Here is a 20570-nt window from a genome sequence, read left to right on the forward strand (position 1 = left end):
AAGAAGATAGGAGCTGGATAAACTGAAAGAACCAGATGTTGTAGACTGTTTCAAGGAGAGCATTGGGGAACGATTGACAAGAACAGGGGAAAGAAATACAGTAGAAAAAGAATGGATAGCTTTGAGAGATTAAATAGTGAAGGCAGCAGAGGATCAAGTAGGTATGAAGACAAGGGCTAGCAGAAATACTTGGGTAACAGAAGAAGTATTGCATTCAACTGATGAAAGGAGAAAATATAAAAATGCAGTAAATGAAGCAGGCAAAAAGGAATACAAACGTGTCAAAAATGAGATCAACAGGAAGTGCAAAATGGCTCAGCAGGGATGGCTAGAGGACAAATGAAAGGATGTAGAGGCATATATCACTAGGGGTAAGATAGATACTGCCTACAGGAAAATTAAAGAGACCTTTGGAGAAAAGAGAACCACTTGCATGAATATCAAGAGCTCAGATGGAAACCCAGTTCTAAGCAAAGAAGGGAAAGCAGAAAGGTGGAAAGAGTATATAGAGGGTCTGCACAAGGGTGATGTACTTGAAGACAATATTATGGAAATGAAAGAGGATGTAGATGAAGAAAATGGGAGATATGATACTGCGTGAAGAGTTTCACAGAGCACTGAAAGACCGAAGCCGAAACAAGGCCCCGGGAGTAGACAACATTCCATTAGAACTACTGATAGCCTTGGGAGAGCCAGTCCTGACAAAGCTCTACCATCTGGTGAGCAAGATGTATGATACAGGCGAAATACCCTCAGACTTCAAGAAGAATATAATAATTCCAATCTCAAAGAAAGCAGATGTTGACAGATGTGAAAATTACCGAACTATCAGTTCAATAAGCCACGGCTGCAAAATACTAACACGAATGCTTTACAGACAAATGGCAAAATTGGTAGAAGCAGACCTCGGGGAAGATCAGTTTGGATTGCATAGAAATGTTGCAACACGTGAGGCAATACTGACCATATGATTTATCTTAGATAATAGATTAAGGAAAGGCAAACCTAAGTTTCTAGCATTTGTAGACATAGAGAAAGTTTTTGACAATGTTGACTGGAATACTCTCTTTCAAATTCTGAAGGTGACGGGTAAAATACAGGGAGCGAAAGGCTATTTACAACATGTACAGAAACCAGATGGCAGTTATAAGAGTCAAGGGGCATGAAAGGGAAGCAGTGGTTGGGAAGGGAGTGAGACAGGGCTGTAGCTTCTCCCCGATGTTATTCAATCTGTATATTGAGCAAGCAGTAAAGGAAACAAAAGAAAAATTCAGAGAAGGAATTAAAATCCATGGAGAAGAAATAAAAACTTTGAGGTTCGCCGATGATATTATAATTCTGTCAGAAACAGCAAAGGACCTGAAAGAGCAGCTGTACGGAGAGGACAGTGTCTTGAAAAGAGGGTATAAGATGAACATCAACAAAAGCAAAACGAGGATAATGGAATGTAGTCGAATTCAATTGGGTGATTCTGAGGGAATCAGATTAGGAAATGAGACACTTAAAGTAATAAATGAGTTTTCCTATTTGGGGAGCAAAATAACTGATGATGGTCGAAGTAGAGAGGATATAAAATGTAGACTGGCAATGGCAAGGAAAGCATTTCTGAAGAAGAGAAATATGTTAACATCGAGTATAGATTTAAGTGTCATGAAGTCATTTCTGAAAGTATTTGTATGGAGTGTGACCATGTATGGAAGTGAAACATGGACGATAAACAGTTTCGACAAGAGAATAGAAGCTTACGAAATGTGGTGCTACAGAAGAATGCTGAAGATTAGATGAGTAGATCACATAACTACTGAGGAGGTACTGAATAGAATTAGGGAGAAGAGAAATTTGTGGCACACCTTGACTAGCAGAAGGGATCGGTTGATAGGACATGTTCTGAGGCATCAAGGGATCACCAATTTAGTATTGGCGGGCAGCGTGGAGGGTAAATATCGTAAAGGGAGACCAAGAATGAATACACTAAGCAGATTAAGAAGGATGTAGGTTGCAGTAGGTATTGGGAGATGATGAAGCTCACACAGTATAGAGTAGCATGGAGAGCTGCATCAAAGCAGTCTCTAAACTGAAGACCACAACAACGACAACAACAACAAGTGACTACAACGAAATAGCAATTTATTCTGAAATCAAATAACATTTAATCTTATTAGCCTTTTTACTCTTTAACCATTACAATAACAATAACAAACAGCAAACTGAAAGACAATGTAAGCTTTCACCAGATTCATTCATGTAAAAAGCTGCAATTGCTTCACTGTTTGATCGTAAAAGTAATGTTGTACATGACTAAAGGCATGTGGCCAGCTATGTCTTACCTTTGTAACATATCCAAACACATTGGAATAGAATGCAAAATAGTTCTTGGTAATATACAGATGACCCTGAAGAAGTATATCACCGACCAGAGCACAGGAATAATCTGAAACAAAAAGGTAACAATCACTTACATTATCCTGGCAAGCTCAACAATTATTTTCATATAAACGCAAAACTGCACCTTCCCAGTGGATTAAAAACTTTGTTCTCCTACTTTGTACCTGAATCTCATATCTTAAACTCTTAGTATTTTACAAACTGAGCTATCAAGGCACACCTGGATGACTAGTTCATAGCTTCAGGCTGCCATAACATTTCTGGTATGCATATGGCTCTTGCTAAATGTTTTTACTTCATCCTGTAGTCTTTGACAGATGGAAAATCACAGGAAAGGGTTGTTATAGACAATGTGACTAAGAGTTCATCATAAATAAGGAAAATAATTTTTTGATGTCACAAAATAGAAGCATTCAGTTAAAAAGTAGTAAGGACTTAATGATTCCAGTTCAACCAGGTAAAGGCTATGTCAAATCTGACACACACACACACACACACACACACACACACACACACACACACACACAGAGAGAGAGAGAGAGAGAGAGAGAGAGAGAGGAAACAGCAAAGTTCCATCAGAAATAAGAAAGCTTATATTTAAATATATCTTTATTTAGTTGCATGTAGAACAAGATACCATAGCTTACACAGTGTGGGATCCAAGTGACTTAAGATATTAACTCATGTTTGTGAAGTGTGTCATTAGCTTTTTCAAGGTTTCCTCGAAAGTCTCTCATGCAAGAAAGGAAATTATCGCATGCTGAACAGGTAGTGGAAGATACACATTTCAATATTTAAACTCTTTAATGCTCTATTACGGATCCGATAAGTTGTCATGGTAGAAATTACTGTTCTTAAGTCTGTATGTAAATCAACGTGAGTTTCTACGAACATTTTTCCTAGCGTGTAGCCTATACCCGCATGTCACACTCTTTTTACGTTTGGAGCACACCAAAGTATGTTTCAACCTTTAGAGACAACTCTAAATGTGATTCTTTTCCTAGATGCAGAAAAGCAAACACATAAGGTACATACAATACATGTTTTAATTATGGAACGACTATAAGATACGGTACAAATTTATTACTCCAAGTAATGATTTGGCGCTACCGTCAATTTTTTTATATACTATATATTTTATCTGTGGAAGATTAGAAGGCATTAAAAATCTAACTCACCTGATATGCATTCGTAACACAGAAATGTGTCGCTATAGTGCTATACACACGGCAGTTCAGAGATGCTGACCTATGGATGCACTACAGGAACAAGAAGTTGTTTTCGTTTCAAGCACTGGTAAGTCTCTAACTTACTGTTCAAAATCAGACAGTTCTGAAAACTCAGTACCTCGGTTTCATTATACACGTAATCTGCCATAGCCGTCCGCAAATCAGTTTGAGTACGATATGGATACTACCGTTAATAACCGGTGAAAGGTTTCGTTTTGTTCCGATGTTTTATTATATGTGACTTACAACTCTCAATTCTTCTGGCAATTTATGAAGTGAACAGGCCCCCATTAAGTTGTACTTTAACAACATACTAGACCAGGTAATTAAGCCAATTGTCTCCATGACAAGTCGTGAATACGCATCTCCATAGGGAATCACGAAAGAACCGAATTACCAGCCCGTTTAGATCCAATGTATGCAAAAGCTATTAACTAAATATTGCGATACTATAATTTCTGTGAAAGAATGCATAAAACTAATGTAAGATGTACGGTTTCGATTATATTTGACCTTTTAGTTGGCTCTGTAGGCTACATGAACTAGTAATACAGAACAAGTCAAGTCAAAGAAAATGATATTAGACGACCAATTTTTCCACGATAATTTTAGATATCATGCGTGTACTATGTTTTATATTTTCCATGGACAATTGGTTGCATATAATATTTCAGCCTTCAGTTTACTGGCAAATGATGAGTTCATTTGAATGGTTAAAAATGGCTAATAAATAAAAGTGCAAATTTTTATCTTATGACAGAAATCAAAATAACACTTATCGATACCCGTACGCCAGACTTAAAAGTTAAGAACCATACTTCTTTTCCAAGAGTGTATTTTCTACCTAAGTGTCTTCCTCTGTTCTTACACTAATTAATAACAATACAGGTAATGGAAACTTCTAGGTGGGACAATACGCAAAATAAAGAAAATGCGGCAACCACTCGGCTATAGTGGACTAATGTTTGATACAAGTAGCAGAAAAAAGTATTCACACTCTTTTTTTCTAGTAGAGGTATACACATTCTCGCACCTGTCCAGACACCCACCCACTCCCGCAATCGAGAGAGAGAGAGAGAGAGAGAGAGAGAGAGAGAGAGAGAGAGAGAATACTTTAGTAATATTAAAAGAGCACGAGCCCAAGTTAGTGTGAATGTTTTCTGTTACACGCGTTTCTATGCTCCACACGCCAGTTCGCTTACACTATTTTTAACTTGGTCAAGTGCCTTTGCTTATCAATAGAAAAGCCAAGATTGGTGAGAAAGTGTGCTTTTTTTATTCCACAAGAACAGAAAATGTCCTAATTGATGAGCCACACCTGGCCTAAGAGACATCTATTTCGAAGATTAGCTTGTTTAACATGAGATGTTGGTATTAGTTGAAATTTGGCACAATTGTCCTATAGCAGGTCGTGGATACGAAAGCTGTTCCGCAGTAGCTTTCGTGTATTTGCGAGCGCCCCCACCTGTTGTTGCTAGTCCACTCGGACTGACGTTTCTACTAACAAGGGAACCTCCCCATCGCACGCCCCCTCAGATTTAGTTATAAGTTGGGACAGTGGATAGGCCTTGAAAAACTGAACACAGATCAATCGAGAAAACAGGAAGAAGTTGTGTGGAACTATGAAAAAAATAAGCGAAATATACAAACTGAGTAGTCCATGCGAAAGATAGGCAACATCATGGATAGTGTGAGCTCAGGAGCGCCGTGATTCCATGGTTAGCGTGAGCAGCTGCGGAACGCGAGGTCCTTCGTTCAAGTCTTCCCTCGAATGAAAAGTTTAATTTTTTATTTTCAGACAATAATTATCCGTCCGATGCGAGGTAACTGCGGCATTGTATGGGGACGCTACACCTAAACAAGCATCGAAACACACGACGGCTGTCGACTACAGCGCACGGAAGAGAGAGTATTCCTGCTAACCAGGCTCCCTGGCTGGCAGTTAACTGTTCGCTGCTTTAGACGGGAGTGCATTAAATACGTAAGATGTACTCCGTGGGCAATATGAATCCAGCAAATATAGTGGACGGACGGGCGGACAGATAATAATTGTCTGAAAATAAAAAATTTAACTTTTCACTCGAGGAAAGACTTGAACCAAGGACCTCTCGTTCCGCAGCTGCTCACGCTAACCACGGGACCACGGCGCTCCTGCTCTCTCACTATCCATGATGTTGCTTATCTTTCGCATGGACTACTCAGTTTGTATATTTTGCTTATTTTTTTCATAGTTCCACACAACTTCTTCCTGTTTTCTCGATTGATCTGTGTTCAGTTTTTCAAGGCCTATCCACTGTGCCAACTTATAACTAAATCTGAGGGGGGTGCGATGGAGAGGTTCCCTTGTAAGTTGTGTCTGCTGATCGCTTGGACCCGACCATACACGAGCACCTTATAGAAAGAAGTTGCGTTTCAGTCGCTGCTGAAGCCCAAAATCGGGTGGTACTACCGAAAGAAAAGCAGAAGAAAATTTCGCGGTGGATTAGGAATTGTGTTCTAGACAGGATATCAAGGCCACATAATTTGGTTGACGTGAAACTCAGTAAATGATACCCAGATAATTTGAAGAACATACTACAAATGTCTGGGATGAGTTTCATCACTGACTTGTAAATCAGATACCAATATGTGACAGCTACTAAGTGCTGAAGCAAAAATTCAAGTGACTTTGCGCTATTCAGCCTCAGGAGACCTCTTCGAACAACCGAGAATTTTTATTACGTGACCGAAAAATACATACAACCCTTGTCCACCTGCGTACAAATACAGAAACCACAGTTTTTGCGAACGTAGCATAAGCTAAAGCGGTAATGTTATATAGGTAGCGAACACTTGTAAAATGCTGTAGTCATGATTGGGGAAGGTGGTCTTGAAGACAGTTATTATTCTATCATTCAACCCGTTATGACATGACTTAGGCTAACTAACGCCTGCAAGTTAAGCAGGTCTGCTACGACGTGCAGGAAAGTATTGAGCTGAATCTGTGTCATTACAAGAGACGTCAAAGCTGTACACCCCTTCGGTGAAACTACCTTGCTACTACTTTTGCTACATGAACTTGTCAAATTTTACGTCTTTCATAAAAATGAAGCAAATACTGTAAAATATTACTTAAATGAGCTACTAAAAATATCGCACACAACAAATTAAATGGATTTTTGTTTCAACTATGAATTGTATAAAATTTCTAAAGAAATCGAAAGCAAAAATCGATGTATAATTGTTTATGGCATCTACTGTGTACTGGTTTCAGTACCACGAGTTCTAACTAATTTTATTTGCTCTTCATTAATTGTTAATTAGAAACAATTCCTGGGAAAGGATACGTTCTTAACTCTCAACTAAAACCCTTTGTTTTAATTGTGAGTTAAGAACGTATCCTTTCCCAGGAATTGTTTTTTGTTATAATTTTACTCTACGTTACCTTGCGTTGAGAGAAGCAGACTAGCGTATTTGCTTCAGCACTCACTCGACAAACTCTGCAGTCTTACCGTGTAGCGAAGCAGCAGCAAGAAAGAGCTCCACTGTTGCATACGAGCGAGGGGTGCAAGCAGCAGCTGTGTGAATCAAGCACACGCAAGACATGACAGCGATGGACGTCTGGTGGGTTGGTCGCTTCTTTGTGCTACTTGGAGATGACACTGTGGGCAACAGCGTGCAGGCCCAGGGAGCGGCTTCTTCTCGCAGATGGAACACAGAGCGAGAGCGGTATGAAAACTCCCACTCATCTTCTGAGTCACGCAATGTGTGCGTTATATCCTTTTTCTTTTCCTTTAATCAGTCATTTCCTATGATCTCTCTACGACTGCGCTCTTGGTGGGGGAAGGGGCTTTATCATGCAAAGTCGCCAACCCCTTTGGTAAGCCCTGATGACGGGCTAGTCACAATCTTCTACCGAGAAGACATTTGGTGAGCCTTCACGCTTGCATCGGATGTCACAGGGTTTCCTAGAGTACTGTGTATCCAGTTCTTTAGGATTTTCCACGACACCCCGTTCACGCGGGTAGCAGTCCACGGATGCGTTTCTCACGCTAACGTGTGACGGCACCTGGGGAAGCACCCCTAAGGGTTGGTGCGGTTTTTCTAGTCAAGAACTGAAGGGATGGCGAAAATTTAGTCGAACGCCAGGAGAGAAAATAGGAAAAGTGGTTGTACGGCGCCAAGCGTACCAGAAAGGCCTTAGCAACCGGTACAGGCCGGCAAGTGTTGGGAGTGCCAAACGAGAGCTAACTGTCCGGCCGCAGTTCACCAGAGGCGTGACTTGGCACACGCCTCGCTCGCGTGAGGCGCCAGCCGTCTGCCGGCTTCCCTCAGTACGCGACAGTGGCCGTGCGATAGGAGACTCCGAGTGCGCCAGAGTTACTACTACTTACTTTGTACTCCGTGAAACTTGGCGCGAGGTTCGCAAGAGCCCCTTGGGTTTGTGCACTTTTTAAGGGGCTCCTGCGCATGCGTAACTGGCGTCACGTAATATCCTTATGGACCAAATACAGAAGGAATTGTACTGTTAACGGCGTGTACAGACAGCTATACTCCATCATAAGAACAAACCTCATGTGAACATTACACTACGTATTCTTCCGCGTTTGCGAGAACCTTATTGGACTTCGCTTCACTTGGAGCGGAAGCCAAGCTGTCTCGAGTACAGTCAAGTACGATAACGAGGGTACGTTTTATATGCTGTGCTTTACACGCACATCGACTAGGCGAAAATACGGGGCAACAGCTTTACCTGCGCATTTAACAGCACCGGCCAGGCAAGTGACCCAGCTAATCTGCAGTTATGTGAACAGTTGCAGTAAACACGTAAAAAGGAACGAGCAGAGAACAATATAGCTTTGAATGTCATTTAATTTTGAAACCGAAGGAAATAATATATAGTAAAACTCTGGCGATACGCTTGTTAGGTGATCGGACGGAAAACAACACGCTCTCGATCTTAGGTAATATAATATTGTAATTAAAAACAAGAGTGATAAGAATTCCTGACTTTAACAATGGTAATTTTTGTGCATGAGCTATGTGAGCCGGAAAAGCGCACTGATGGGATTTTACCACGTGGTTAAATATTGAAGCCAGTCGTCTGGTAATCTCAACTCCTTCCATATTGGAGTCCGAGCAATACATTTCAGTACTGCTGTGTTGGTACCGAGGCGATCAGCAACAGAATCCCAAGCCACCAGAAAGTCCGCATGTCGTCCTCCTCTCTTATGACGGGTTGTAATGCATTTCGCCATCATTCGGGGCAGCGGTGTGTCACAGGGCTTGGTGCATTAGTTCCATTACGCTTGGCAACTTAAATGTCTCGTTATTTCTCGCGACAGATTCCTTAAGTTGGCTCCAGATCAATTCTGTTGGGTTAAGATTGTAGTGATAAGGTGGCAATAGTAAAATGCAGCATGTGTAGAGTGTGCTTGACGCCGTGAAAACCTGTTTTCTGTGTGTCTACGATACTTATCACTCTTCCTCGTGTGAGACCACATCTGTGCTATAAAGCAGTGGGCATATTCAAACAAAGAGTATTCGATTTTTTATTTTTCATTTTTCTCTAAATAGCTTAATTTTGTAATGATTTCTTAACTTCAACAATCTTTTATAGAAGATCGGTAATTAAGAATGCGTCAATCAAGGCTAGTGATGATGTAGGTCTAAGGAGAAGTGAAGACAAAACTAAATACCTGGTTACTACTAGAATGCCAACAGCAGTAGATCAGCAAATGTTAAGAGTTGGAGACATTGAGTTTGAAAAAATGAACACATTTAAGTATCTAGGCGTGGACATCACTTCGAGAAATTAGATTGAATCTGAACCGAAGAAGGGATTACGGACGGGAAATGCGTGCTACTTCTCACTGAATATATTACTTTGATCACGGATATTGTCTAGAAATTTAAAGATTAGAATATTCAAAACTATTATTCTACCAGTTATGCTGTATGAGTGTGAGACTTGGTCTCTCACTGTGCAAAATGAAATGCCGTTTCGAGTAATTGAAAACAAAATTTTGAGGAAAATTTTCGGAGCAAGAAGGAATGACATCACGGAGAGTGGCGAAAACTGCATAACGAAGAGGTTCACGAACTCTATTCAAGCCCTGACATAATCAGTATTATTAAATCACGTAGGCTGCGATGGGCGGGTCACGTAGCTCGAATGGATGAGGGCAGGGCAGCGCGCAAAGTACTGGTAGGGCACCTAGAGGGGAAACGTCCTGTGGGGAGACCGAGGCGTGGATGGGAGGCCAATGTGAAGGCTGATTTGAGGAGCCTAGGTATGGAAGGTGAATGGAAGGAAATAGCCCAAGACAGGGACAGATGGCGAAAATACGTTGCTGCGGTAATGGACTCTCGAGTCCGCTATGACCAGTGAGTGAGTGAGTGAGTGAATGAGAGTGAATTAAGAATGTGTATTTTCAATGAAAACCAGAGTTTTGCGTGCGATATGTTATTAGAAACTAGAAGACGTGCATTTTTCTTGATAACGATGGTTAAGTATAAGTTAATTACCATATATTTGATGAGTTTCGTATTTAAATGATTTATGTATTCAAACCGAACAAAATGGGTTTCGAACCGTAGCCGTCAATCACACCCTTATGAAAGGCTTTCACGCTACCGCTTACGCTACACATTAAACCTGACTTCACTCCCATATCCAAAAAACGTCAAAGCTGGTTTTTCTCTGTAATATTGTGAAAACATTAAGAACGACTTGTTTCTAGCCGTTAATGGTGTTCCGCGCGCGCGTTTCATTACAAAGCAGGAAGCGGTGTCATCCATTTTCACCAAAGGTATGAACAGCGAGACAAATACAGGACAAGTGGTGTTTAAGCCCGTTACAGAGACTGTGACTGTACACGATTTTTTAAATGAAAATTGCGTAGCTGAAGCAGGACTACGAAAAACGTTGATGGCTGTTAATACATCAGAATATATTAAAGTTTCATACACAGTGACACAGTAATAAGATCTCTAATACATACATTAAGTTGCACCTACTTCCAAGAGCGCAACAACGCCAGTGTACGACCAATCATCGCGTTTGTGTTTGCTTACATCAGATTTATTCTTATGAAGAAGGCCTCACATGGACTCCCCTACAAGTTTACGTCAATGCCACTAGATGGTAGCTCACTGCAGCATGGCACTGTCGCGTGGCATAAATCCCGCTACACGGTGGCGCACTCTTCAGATGTGCCAATTCACTCACTAAAATTAGTATATGTTGTCTTGACTACTGGAAGTTTTTCCCAACTGAAACGCAGATCGCTACTTCTGAGTTCTCAAAATGAGAAAATTCAGTCCATTATTTTTCCGTCGCGAATAAGGAAAGAATTCACTACATCATAGCAACTTCTACTTTCGCTTCATATGACTTTATAGACGGTATGTGTTATAGTTATTCTGATAGAAAAACCTAGTTTGTGGCGACTCTGAGTGAGATGTAGTATATTAAGTTTTGGATTTTATAATCAATCTGAGGCGCTGAGAACCATAAACATCATCGTCGACTGTGATACTGTAGCATGTATTCATGCTTCTGACATCAGTTGACCTTATGTTGGGTCAGGTTTACCTGTGCTGCAGGCCAACATCGAAAAGCTGTTAAAATGGCTCTGAGCACTATGGGACTTAACTTCTGAAGTCATCAGTCCCCTAGAACCTAACTAACCATTCGAACTTGCGACCGTAGCGGTCGCGCGGTTCCAGACTGTAGGGCCTAGAACCGCTCGGCGAAAAGCTGTCTCACGATTCACTTACATGTTGGGCTTACGGTTCTAGCGCCTCATTTGTATTCTGGTCAAGTGACCATGTTGGTAGATATTACTGCTCGAATTTAACCATTTCCACAAACGGCAGTTTGTCTTTGGAGATGGATGTTTACTGTGCAGGAATCGGCATTCTTGTGCAGTGTCAGCGTGAACTCTGTTGCATCTGTTTTAAGCGCTAACAGGAAAGAAAATTACCAGGAAAAGTTAGCTGCAAAGGAATTAGGGCCTCCCAGACCAGATCCGCTGACTGAGAAAGTGACGAAATCAAATAACCGTGGCTACAAGCGGGTATTGAGGACAAACGTGTACAATAAGCGTAAGTTGTTGCGTGGTTACAACGCGATCTTCAGCCTCGAAGTTAATTCTTTACCTAATACATTTGTTAGGGAACTTTTACATTTGTCCGAAAAAGTAAAAAAGCACTAAGACTCCCACCTAGACACACATGCAAAACGGAGAGTAGAGAAGGCTTAAACATTATTTCGTTCTTTCCCTACACTGTACAAAACAGCTAGGTTCGACAGAAACAATTTTTCTTTTTTCAGACATGTTATGCATACTGTTGTTATCGCTATTATTATTATTATTTATTATTGGCAGTGGCTGTGTAAATATGTTGATAAGTATGCAAATGCTACACACACTCATATTTATCTGAATGTGAAAATTTGTGAACATCCTGAATGTATACTCACGAGCCGCCACTGGTAAAATGTGTGCTTCTTGTAATACCGATGTGCAAGGATAAACAGGAATGTACAATTACATACGAGGATTGGAACTTATACAAAACAGATAAACGTTTCACAGTTTCAACCCGTTCTACAGAAGTCACCAGCACTGTGCACAAGCTACTGCCAGCGGTGTGGAAGTCGTAGGACACTCTTGGCAGCGTCAGTTGTGTCGATCTTTCGAATGGATCGGTACATCGCGCGACGCATTTCTGTAACAGTTCTGAAGCGAATGCCACGAAGTCACAACTGGCGCTGCGTACGACATCCACACCGCTTGCAGTGAGTCATACACAATGCTGGAGACTACTTGGATGCGCAATAAAACTTGAAACATGTATGTTTTGTGTAAGTCGTAAATAAATAGCTACTACCATTTAAGTTCCAAGCTTCGTACATACTATGCAAGACCACTGTCAATTTCATAGCGAGAGATACTAGTATTAGCGTTTCTCCCCGTTCGAATCGCGTATGGAGCGCGGGAAGAATGATCGCTTAAATGCCTGTGTGCGCGATATAATTAGGCTAAATTTGTCTTCGCGGGCCCAACGGTGCCGAAGAATATCTCCAGATTTTTCGTTTTATTCTGGTTCTCCAACTGAGTCGTGATTACGCACGCACTGCCTACTCCACATCAGCGACTGCAGTGGCGACCGCGAAAACCGACACGCGTAAAATATGGAACAACTGTACCTGTCTGGTTGGCAGTCTGCGCTGCGACGCCAGCGCGCGCCGACTTCTGGGGAAAACCACTGACTGTTCCTTCAGTCTGCCAACAGGCAGCGCTGAATCCGCCCCAGGTGCTCAGAAATCCCCTCTTCCTCCACGTTTCACCGGAACTGGAGCGTTAACATCAAGTTAACGTCACGGCCGCCAGAGGCAAAAATTGAGCTGGCGCGCTCTAGCGGCTGTCTCTAACGAAAAAAATCGCTGACTGGTTAACGAGTGCGCGGTGTGGGTTGTTCACTGAGATCTCGTGAATTCTTAACTGCGTACACCCCTTACCCTTTGCCTCAGACCTCGAACCTAGTACCACTGCTGATTGTACCCAACGCTGGGTTTTATTGACACAACACTTTGAAGATTCGACAAAACTGTGAAAGAGACTACCTACGCTACGCTTGTTCCTTCTCATCTGGAATAATGTTGCGCGGAATAGACACATTACCAAACTGGATTGTCGGAGGACACCGAGAAAGTTCAGAGAATGACATCTAATTTTGTATTATCACATAATAGAGGAGTGTGTCACGGACATAATAACCGAGTTCAGGAGGCATTCAATAAAACAACGGCCTCTTTCGTTGCGACGCGATATTTTCAGAAAATTGCGAATTTCAATCATGGACTTTCTTCTACAAATGCTAAAATACTTTGTTGGCTCACACCTACATAAGGAGAAATGGCCACAGTGATAAAATAAATCAGATTTCGCACGAAAAGTTGTGTGTGTTAATTTTGCCAATGTGCTATACGTGAGTGGAGCGCTAGAGAAATAATCTGAAAATGTTTATATGAACCCACTCCCAAACATTTAAACGGAATTGCATATATCTAAAATGTGGTTGGTTTAATGATTACGGTTGGTTGTCTAAACTCTAAGACGACTGCAAAAAACTCGGGAAGATCAAGGAGCTCCGTTATCTATTCTGCGATGCGAATGAATGATTACAATAATGAACGAGCGGTAATGTAGGCGTTTCTACGTGTGTGATAAGTCCTGGAAACTAGTGGGACGCTGTTATCAGCATTCCATGGTGAGGTCCAATTAATTAAGTAGTTTCTGCTAGTGCTACACAATCATGATATGCAAACACTGTTTGGTCGGGATTCGGGATCTTATATGACAACAAAGCGAGAATATTTAGATGAAATCTGGGACAATATTTCGAAATAACTCATAGAAGGAAACAATGGTGATGAATAAAACTCTGCAACTGTGTGTTTACTTTCATTACATGATCTGTTATCACTGCCTATTTGAATGAGTTTTACACACAAATCAACCAATTCTGTTGTTACGTCGTACTGCCAAGTCCCCTCCATTAAGAACTTAGTGATGCGCCGTGATTAACTTTGAATGGATGATAATATTACATGTCAATGAAATAGCTGTTTACTATAGATCTTGTCTCAACGTCTGGATCACATTCAACCCAAAAAAAAACTTTATATTAAACCTCGAATCAAAACGATAGTTTCGTTAAGCTGCTACACATGAATGCCTCACCTCCCTGACTTGTCATCCAAACTGATAACTTCCCATTTCGTTGGATCAGAAAAGCCTTGAGTGGAAGGCATTTCCAGAACGATGACGAGTTACTTTTCTAGGTAGAAGATGTCCTGACGAACCAAAATGCAGACATCTACAACCAAGGCCTCCGCCATGTCATTCACCGCTTGGAAAAACGTGTCGCGTTGAAGGATGAACGTGCAGAGAAGGGCCAGGTTTCATGGCCGTAGCTTGTTAGTTTCTTTCTTTTCTTGTCGTAATTAAGACTTTACGACTTTCCCTCGCAGAGGCGCGACTCTTAAGTGCTGGAGGACCCTCTTCCACCTACTTGGTGGCGGCGGTGTGTCGTAGCATCAGTTCTGAGAGGCACCGAAAGTGGTGGAGAACCATCTGGAGCCACAGCCAGTTGAACGTCACCTCTAAGTCACGGAGGCTGGTCGGACCTGGCGCAAGGCGCGCCAGTTCCTGTGGACGGCGTCCCAAATACGTCCAGTGTGGGTCAGGAGATGAGATCTGAAGAGCTACGTAAGCTGCCTCACGCCCACAGACTGTTCCTCAGATCGTTATCAGAAAACTCGGGAGCGGTGACGTGGTGTATTATCTTGCCGAAGATACGTGTTACATATGGTGAGCTGCAGGCGAACAGATGGATGTACGTAGGGAAGCTGTAGGCGAACAAATGGATAAACGTGGGCAGACAGTAGGTCCCTAGCCCTAGTTGATATCGTGTTGTCAAGTACGATACGTCTCCTCGTGTGGCTTCCCGCATGCTCGAGTCTTCTCGCGAGCTGCAAGTGTTCGCTGGTGGTATCCCTGCGCCAGAAGGGTACACTGTGAAAGCACCCACTGCAGAAGAAGTGCTTCTGGATAGTATTCCATCATAAATTTCTCTTTTAGAGAAACGCTGTTCTTGTTGTCGCCAATGTGCATTTTCATCCTCTCTAGTTCGGCAGCCATCATCAATTATTTCGCTGTCTAATTACCAGAAATGATTTCCATATTAAAAGAATCTTTCGTCGGTTCTTGGTAGAACAACTTTATAATAAATGAAAAGCACCAGTTTGCTTTTGTTCTACAATATTACTCTTATTGTTAACCGGTTTTCGGCTTACAAGTCCATCTTCAGAGTCTGAAGATGGCCTTGTAAGCCGAAAACCGGTTAACAATAAGAGTAATATTGTAGAACAAAAGCAAACTGGTGCTTTTCATTTATTACAACTGATTCCCTTTCAGTGTCCCCATGCCCTATTTTAACTATTTCAGCAGATCTTCCTTTAGTTCGACTGGGATTTCATTACCCTAGTTTTATTTTTGTTGATATTCATTATATCACCTCTTTTCGAAACATCCATTCCATTGAACTATTATTCCAAGTGCTCTGCCGTCTGAAAATCACAGTGTCAACGGCAAACCTAAAAGTTTCCGTATCTTCTCTCTGAACTTAAATTCGTTATGCGTATTTCTTCTTGGTGTTCTTTGCTGCTTGCTCGGTGTACATACTGATTATCACTGCGGGTAGGCTATAACCCTATGTAATTCCGTTCTCAACTATTTCTCCTCCTCATGTTCTTTGACCCTTAGGTCTGTAGATAATGTCTGCACAAGTTATAGATGAACTTCCCCTCCCTGTATTACATCCCCGATACCAGGAGTCTGTTCCAGCCAGTTTACTCAAAAGACTTCTCTAAATCTACTAAAGCTATAAATGAAAGTTCGGCTTTCTTAAGTTTATCTTCTGTTACATTTCGTATGCTCAGTACGCCCTCCTACATTCCTCGGTAATCCAAAGTGATCTTTCTCGAGGTCGACTGCTACCGCTTTTCAGTTCTTCCACAAATAATTCGCGTCAGTATTTTCCGAAAATACATAGCAATAACCTTGGGTTAAAGGCAACAAAAGTGAAACGGTTGTAGCGATCGGCGGGGGTTCCCGGGTGGCGTGAGCACGCACACTAAAACTCGCCAGTGCGCACTGCTGAGAGACGACAGTTCGATACTGCAAGGTGAGGGGAGGGTTGAGTCACGCAATGAGGCGAGGAACCACCGCCAGAAAGGGCGAGAAGGAGAATGCGGCGGCGTCGGTCGGCCCTCCTCCGCCACCGCGTGGCGGCGCGGCGTTACCAACACAAGCTGCGGTGAGCCCAGCAAGCGGCAGTACTAGGATGTGCAAGGCCGCCCCAGACCTCTAGAGTCACGTTGAGGATGCTAGATAGAAAAGTGGAGTGTTTTGAGGTAAGGAAATGCTGACTGGAAATTAATGTGTAGTTTGTTATTGACGTTAACGACGAACAGCTTGTACGGGCTAAACCTGTACTCACACGACAAAATTTCGGAGGTATTTCAGAAATACCTTCTCAGTATTTTGGTATGGGGGGAGACCGCAACCTCTAGTGGCTCGTTAGATATTAGTAATGTAACTACGATCCATCGGTTGGTTTTCTTAAATATTTTTGATTCGGTGAAAATACCTTCACGACAGCGAAGTATATTAAGGATGCACTCTCTACTCACTCAGCCTACCAAATAAGCTATTTTTACGATTTTTTGGGAAAACTAATGGAGCAATCAACGTAATGTTGTACATTATTTATTGATTCTTGGACAACATTTCATTTTTTGAACAAATTCAGTCATAATTAAGCCGCCTTCCTCCCTCCCCTCCCCATTCCAGGAGTTAAAGTTGCTCTGTCCAAAATGATGTGTGTCCACGACGGAAGTCGTCAAGCAGACGGGATGCACTACGTGGACGCTAATAAATTTGGCTTAATTACTCCTCGGGCCTGTCCGCAAGGAGAAATAGGTTATTTTTTTGTATTTTAATTTATTCATACCAATGGGAAAAACGTAACCAAAACACACGACGAAACTACATTTTTGTTTGGAACCTCTGCCATCTTTTTATTGTTGTCAATTTTCAAAAATGCTGTGCTATTTCTCCGTGAGTAGTATCCTAGAGACTAAGAACATTGCTTCTTTTTCTTATTTCAGGTAAGGTAGACAGACTGCAGGATTTCCGTCGTGGACACACATCATTTTGGACAGAGCAACTTTAACTCCTGGGATGGGGAGGGGAGGGGGGGGGGGAGGCGGCCTAATGATGAAAATTTCTTTAAAAAATCAGAAAATGTTGTCCAAGAACCAATATATAATGTACAACAACATTACGTTGATTGATTCGTCAATTTTTCAAAAAATCATAAAAATGATATTTTTACGGTGCCTGAGGAGAATAGATCCTTCTGGTAAATATACACCACAAAAGACAGTATCAAAACAACAAAGGTACTGAGGCGTAGCTGCCGTCGCTTTTGGAGCAGCGGAATATAACGCCGTTACGTCGCTCTTACTCTGCATGAAGTGAACGCACACACGGGTAGTACCTCTGCCATCTCTTCATACGAACCTTACTGCTGTTTACCACTGTTAACTTGCAGCTAACACTGTCGTAAAAACGGATCCGAACCGTACTAAACGCAAGCTGCAGGGCAAAGAGGAAAGTGGATGTCATAATTGTCAAGGACAAGTACGGCGAGTGACTGGAAAATAATGTTTCCAAACGAAACACACGCCGCATACCACCGACGTCTGCACTGCTGAGCAGATATTCTGCGTGCTACACAGATACAAACATAAAAGGGGGGTTAGAATTCAAACAGGGTGCAGTAACTCGTGCAACGATCCAGCGGAGACCACGGCTTTCCTGTAGCAAAATATCCAGAAAATATTCGGCACAGCTTTAATTCGAGTCGTCACAGAACTTTATTTCACGATTTATGAATTCTTCCTCTAACGATGGCGCCTGCCAAATCATACCATAATAATAATAAAAAAATAAACCTGTCTAAACGCTGCTATTCGCAAATGACCCGATACTGATTTAAAGAAATTATTGCCATTTTTAGTAACTGTTCAAAGTGATGACAGTCAGTCTCAAATCGTTCACTACAACGGTACATAAAATTTTGCGTCCGTCTCAAATAGCCCTGCTGGTTGTTATAAGGGAGACATGCATCTAGGAACCCACCAGTACGAAAAAGAAAACAACGCCCACAGGGGATCCGACTATTGTGCTGGCCACAGCACGGGACACATCAAGGAGAGCAACTATTACAAACACGAAGGCTTCGCGGCCGGTATCAGTCGCATTAAAATTTTTGTGAGCGCATCGCCGCGTGGTTGTATGAAACACTCAAAATACTAAAACGACATACCTTTCGGACCTACTCCAGCTGCCTTCTTGAGGACATAGTCTATGCACTGAGGAGAGCCGCTCCAAGACGGCCGAAATGTCAGTTACTTTAGTATTTTCAATGTTTCATACGATGACGCCGGCAGTACCTACTCCCACAAAGATTTGCCTTTTGTTCTGGTTCTCTCGGACACTAACGTCGAAGTGGGATACCGCAACGTCGTGTTGAAACCACGCCCTCTCGTTGTCAACAAGAGAAACAGCTTCCAACTAGCACATCTCGAATGAACAGCGGAATACGCGCACCATTCAAACGGTAACGCAGCTAAAAAGTCTAGGCGTGGCACCTGGCGGCCGGCAGCAGTCAGCAGTCTATCAGACGTAATCAGTTGACAATCACACACCTCTCTGGAGTAGATCACTCGAGGCCCCGTACAGCCTGACATGCGTATGTCCGATCACTGTTTCTAGATTTCAGAATATTCAGTTTAATATCCTCTAACGACTGCAAAATTTTGACCTAAGCGTTGGACACACACTAAGTGTAGTTGAAGCACAAAAGACGTGTCATGCATAATCTGCATTACAATATTGACGGAGTTAACAAAATAACCAATGACGGCTAAACCCTCTCTAAGCATTCACAACGGCATCCATCATCCATATTAAAAATGGAACATGACTATAGTGTGCGTTGTAGATTAAGTCATTAATCCCACATGACATTTTGCGCCTCTATCGGACAAGGGGCGCCCGTAATATGGACTAAATCTGCCTCATGTCAACAGTCAGCCGAACAAAATTGTCTGCGGTAACGGCTAAAAAGTTCATGCCAACCTTATTTATGACCTCAACACTTTCTCATCAAATTATGCAAATAACTAGAGAGAAATTCCGCATTATGCCGGACACCGTATGATTAGTTTCGTTTTACCCAGACATGTTTTACAGATTTCTGAGTTACGTTCAGTTCATTTTATTTATTTTATTTCTAAAAATTATTACTACACGTCATCGTCTTGTGGCGGTTATATATTTTTGGCTTAAAGTTATTTACATGTACGAAAAAGCGGTAATTCGGTGTCAGACTTTACGTTCGTTTACATGTTCAAAATGGTTCAAATGGCTCTGAGCACGATGGGACTTAACTGCTGAGGTCAACAGTCCCCTAGAACTTAAGAACTACCTAAATCTAACTAACCTAAGGACATCACACACATCCATGCCCGAGGCAGGATTCGAACCTGCGACCGTAGCTGTCGCGCGGTTCCAGACTGTAGCGCCTAGAACCGCTCGGCCACTCTGGCCGGCTCGTTTACATGTCCTGTTAAAGACACAGATCAGTGTTGAGGCATTACATGTTGTACACTTACGCTATGCTGAAAAATTTAGATACAGAATACTAATTTTGAAATAAGACGATTATCCATTTACTCACATACCTGAGGCGGCACTGTCAGTTATGTATGTCGATAGTTTTACATCCGCCACGCATTTATACAGCTTATATACAAATAACGAAACGTTTTCTATTTTTCTGAGTTTCGTCCACTTTAGGCTGAAAATTACTATACAGGGTGTCCCAGGAGGAGTGGTCAGTATTCAGGGATATGACAGGAACAATCATTCGAGGCGACAACGTTCAGTAAACTTGGTCCCTAAAATGCATACCTTAAGAGCTGCGTGCACTTTTTCAGTTTGTGTTTCATAGTAGCGAAGATGATAAAATGGTCATAGCTCTTGAGGCATGCATCTTAGAGAGCATGTTTACCGAACCTTTTAGCTTCGAATGATCCTTCCTGTCTTGTCCTTTAATATTAACAATTCCTCCTGGAACACCCTGTATTATAACGCGTTATTTATAATATACAACCACTTAATTTCCAGATTAGCATTCTACACCTAAATTTTTGATCTTAGCATAACTGCACTACACACAATTTCTGAACTCTGTGAAATGTGTTTAACTGTATAGGTATACGAACGTAAAGTTTGCGGCCGATTTGTCGTTTCTTTGCACAAGTAAATAACT

At 41.9% G+C, this 20570-nt stretch overlaps 1 protein-coding gene across 4 annotated transcripts in view; it reads right to left on the reverse strand.

The window, feature by feature from the left end:
- The window catches only part of LOC124622138 (GRAM domain-containing protein 2A-like), a 279154-nt gene that overhangs the window by 23333 nt on the left and 235251 nt on the right, over nucleotides 1-20570 (reverse strand). For all 4 annotated transcript variants that reach the window (XM_047147766.1, XM_047147765.1, XM_047147764.1 and 1 more), the window contains one exon: nucleotides 2328-2431. In XM_047147766.1, coding sequence (XP_047003722.1) covers nucleotides 2328-2431 — 104 coding nt within the window. The remainder of the gene's footprint in view (nucleotides 1-2327; nucleotides 2432-20570) is intronic.

Source organism: Schistocerca americana, chromosome 7 (genome assembly GCF_021461395.2).
Source record: "Schistocerca americana isolate TAMUIC-IGC-003095 chromosome 7, iqSchAmer2.1, whole genome shotgun sequence".
Taxonomy (NCBI): Eukaryota; Metazoa; Arthropoda; class Insecta; order Orthoptera; family Acrididae; genus Schistocerca; species Schistocerca americana.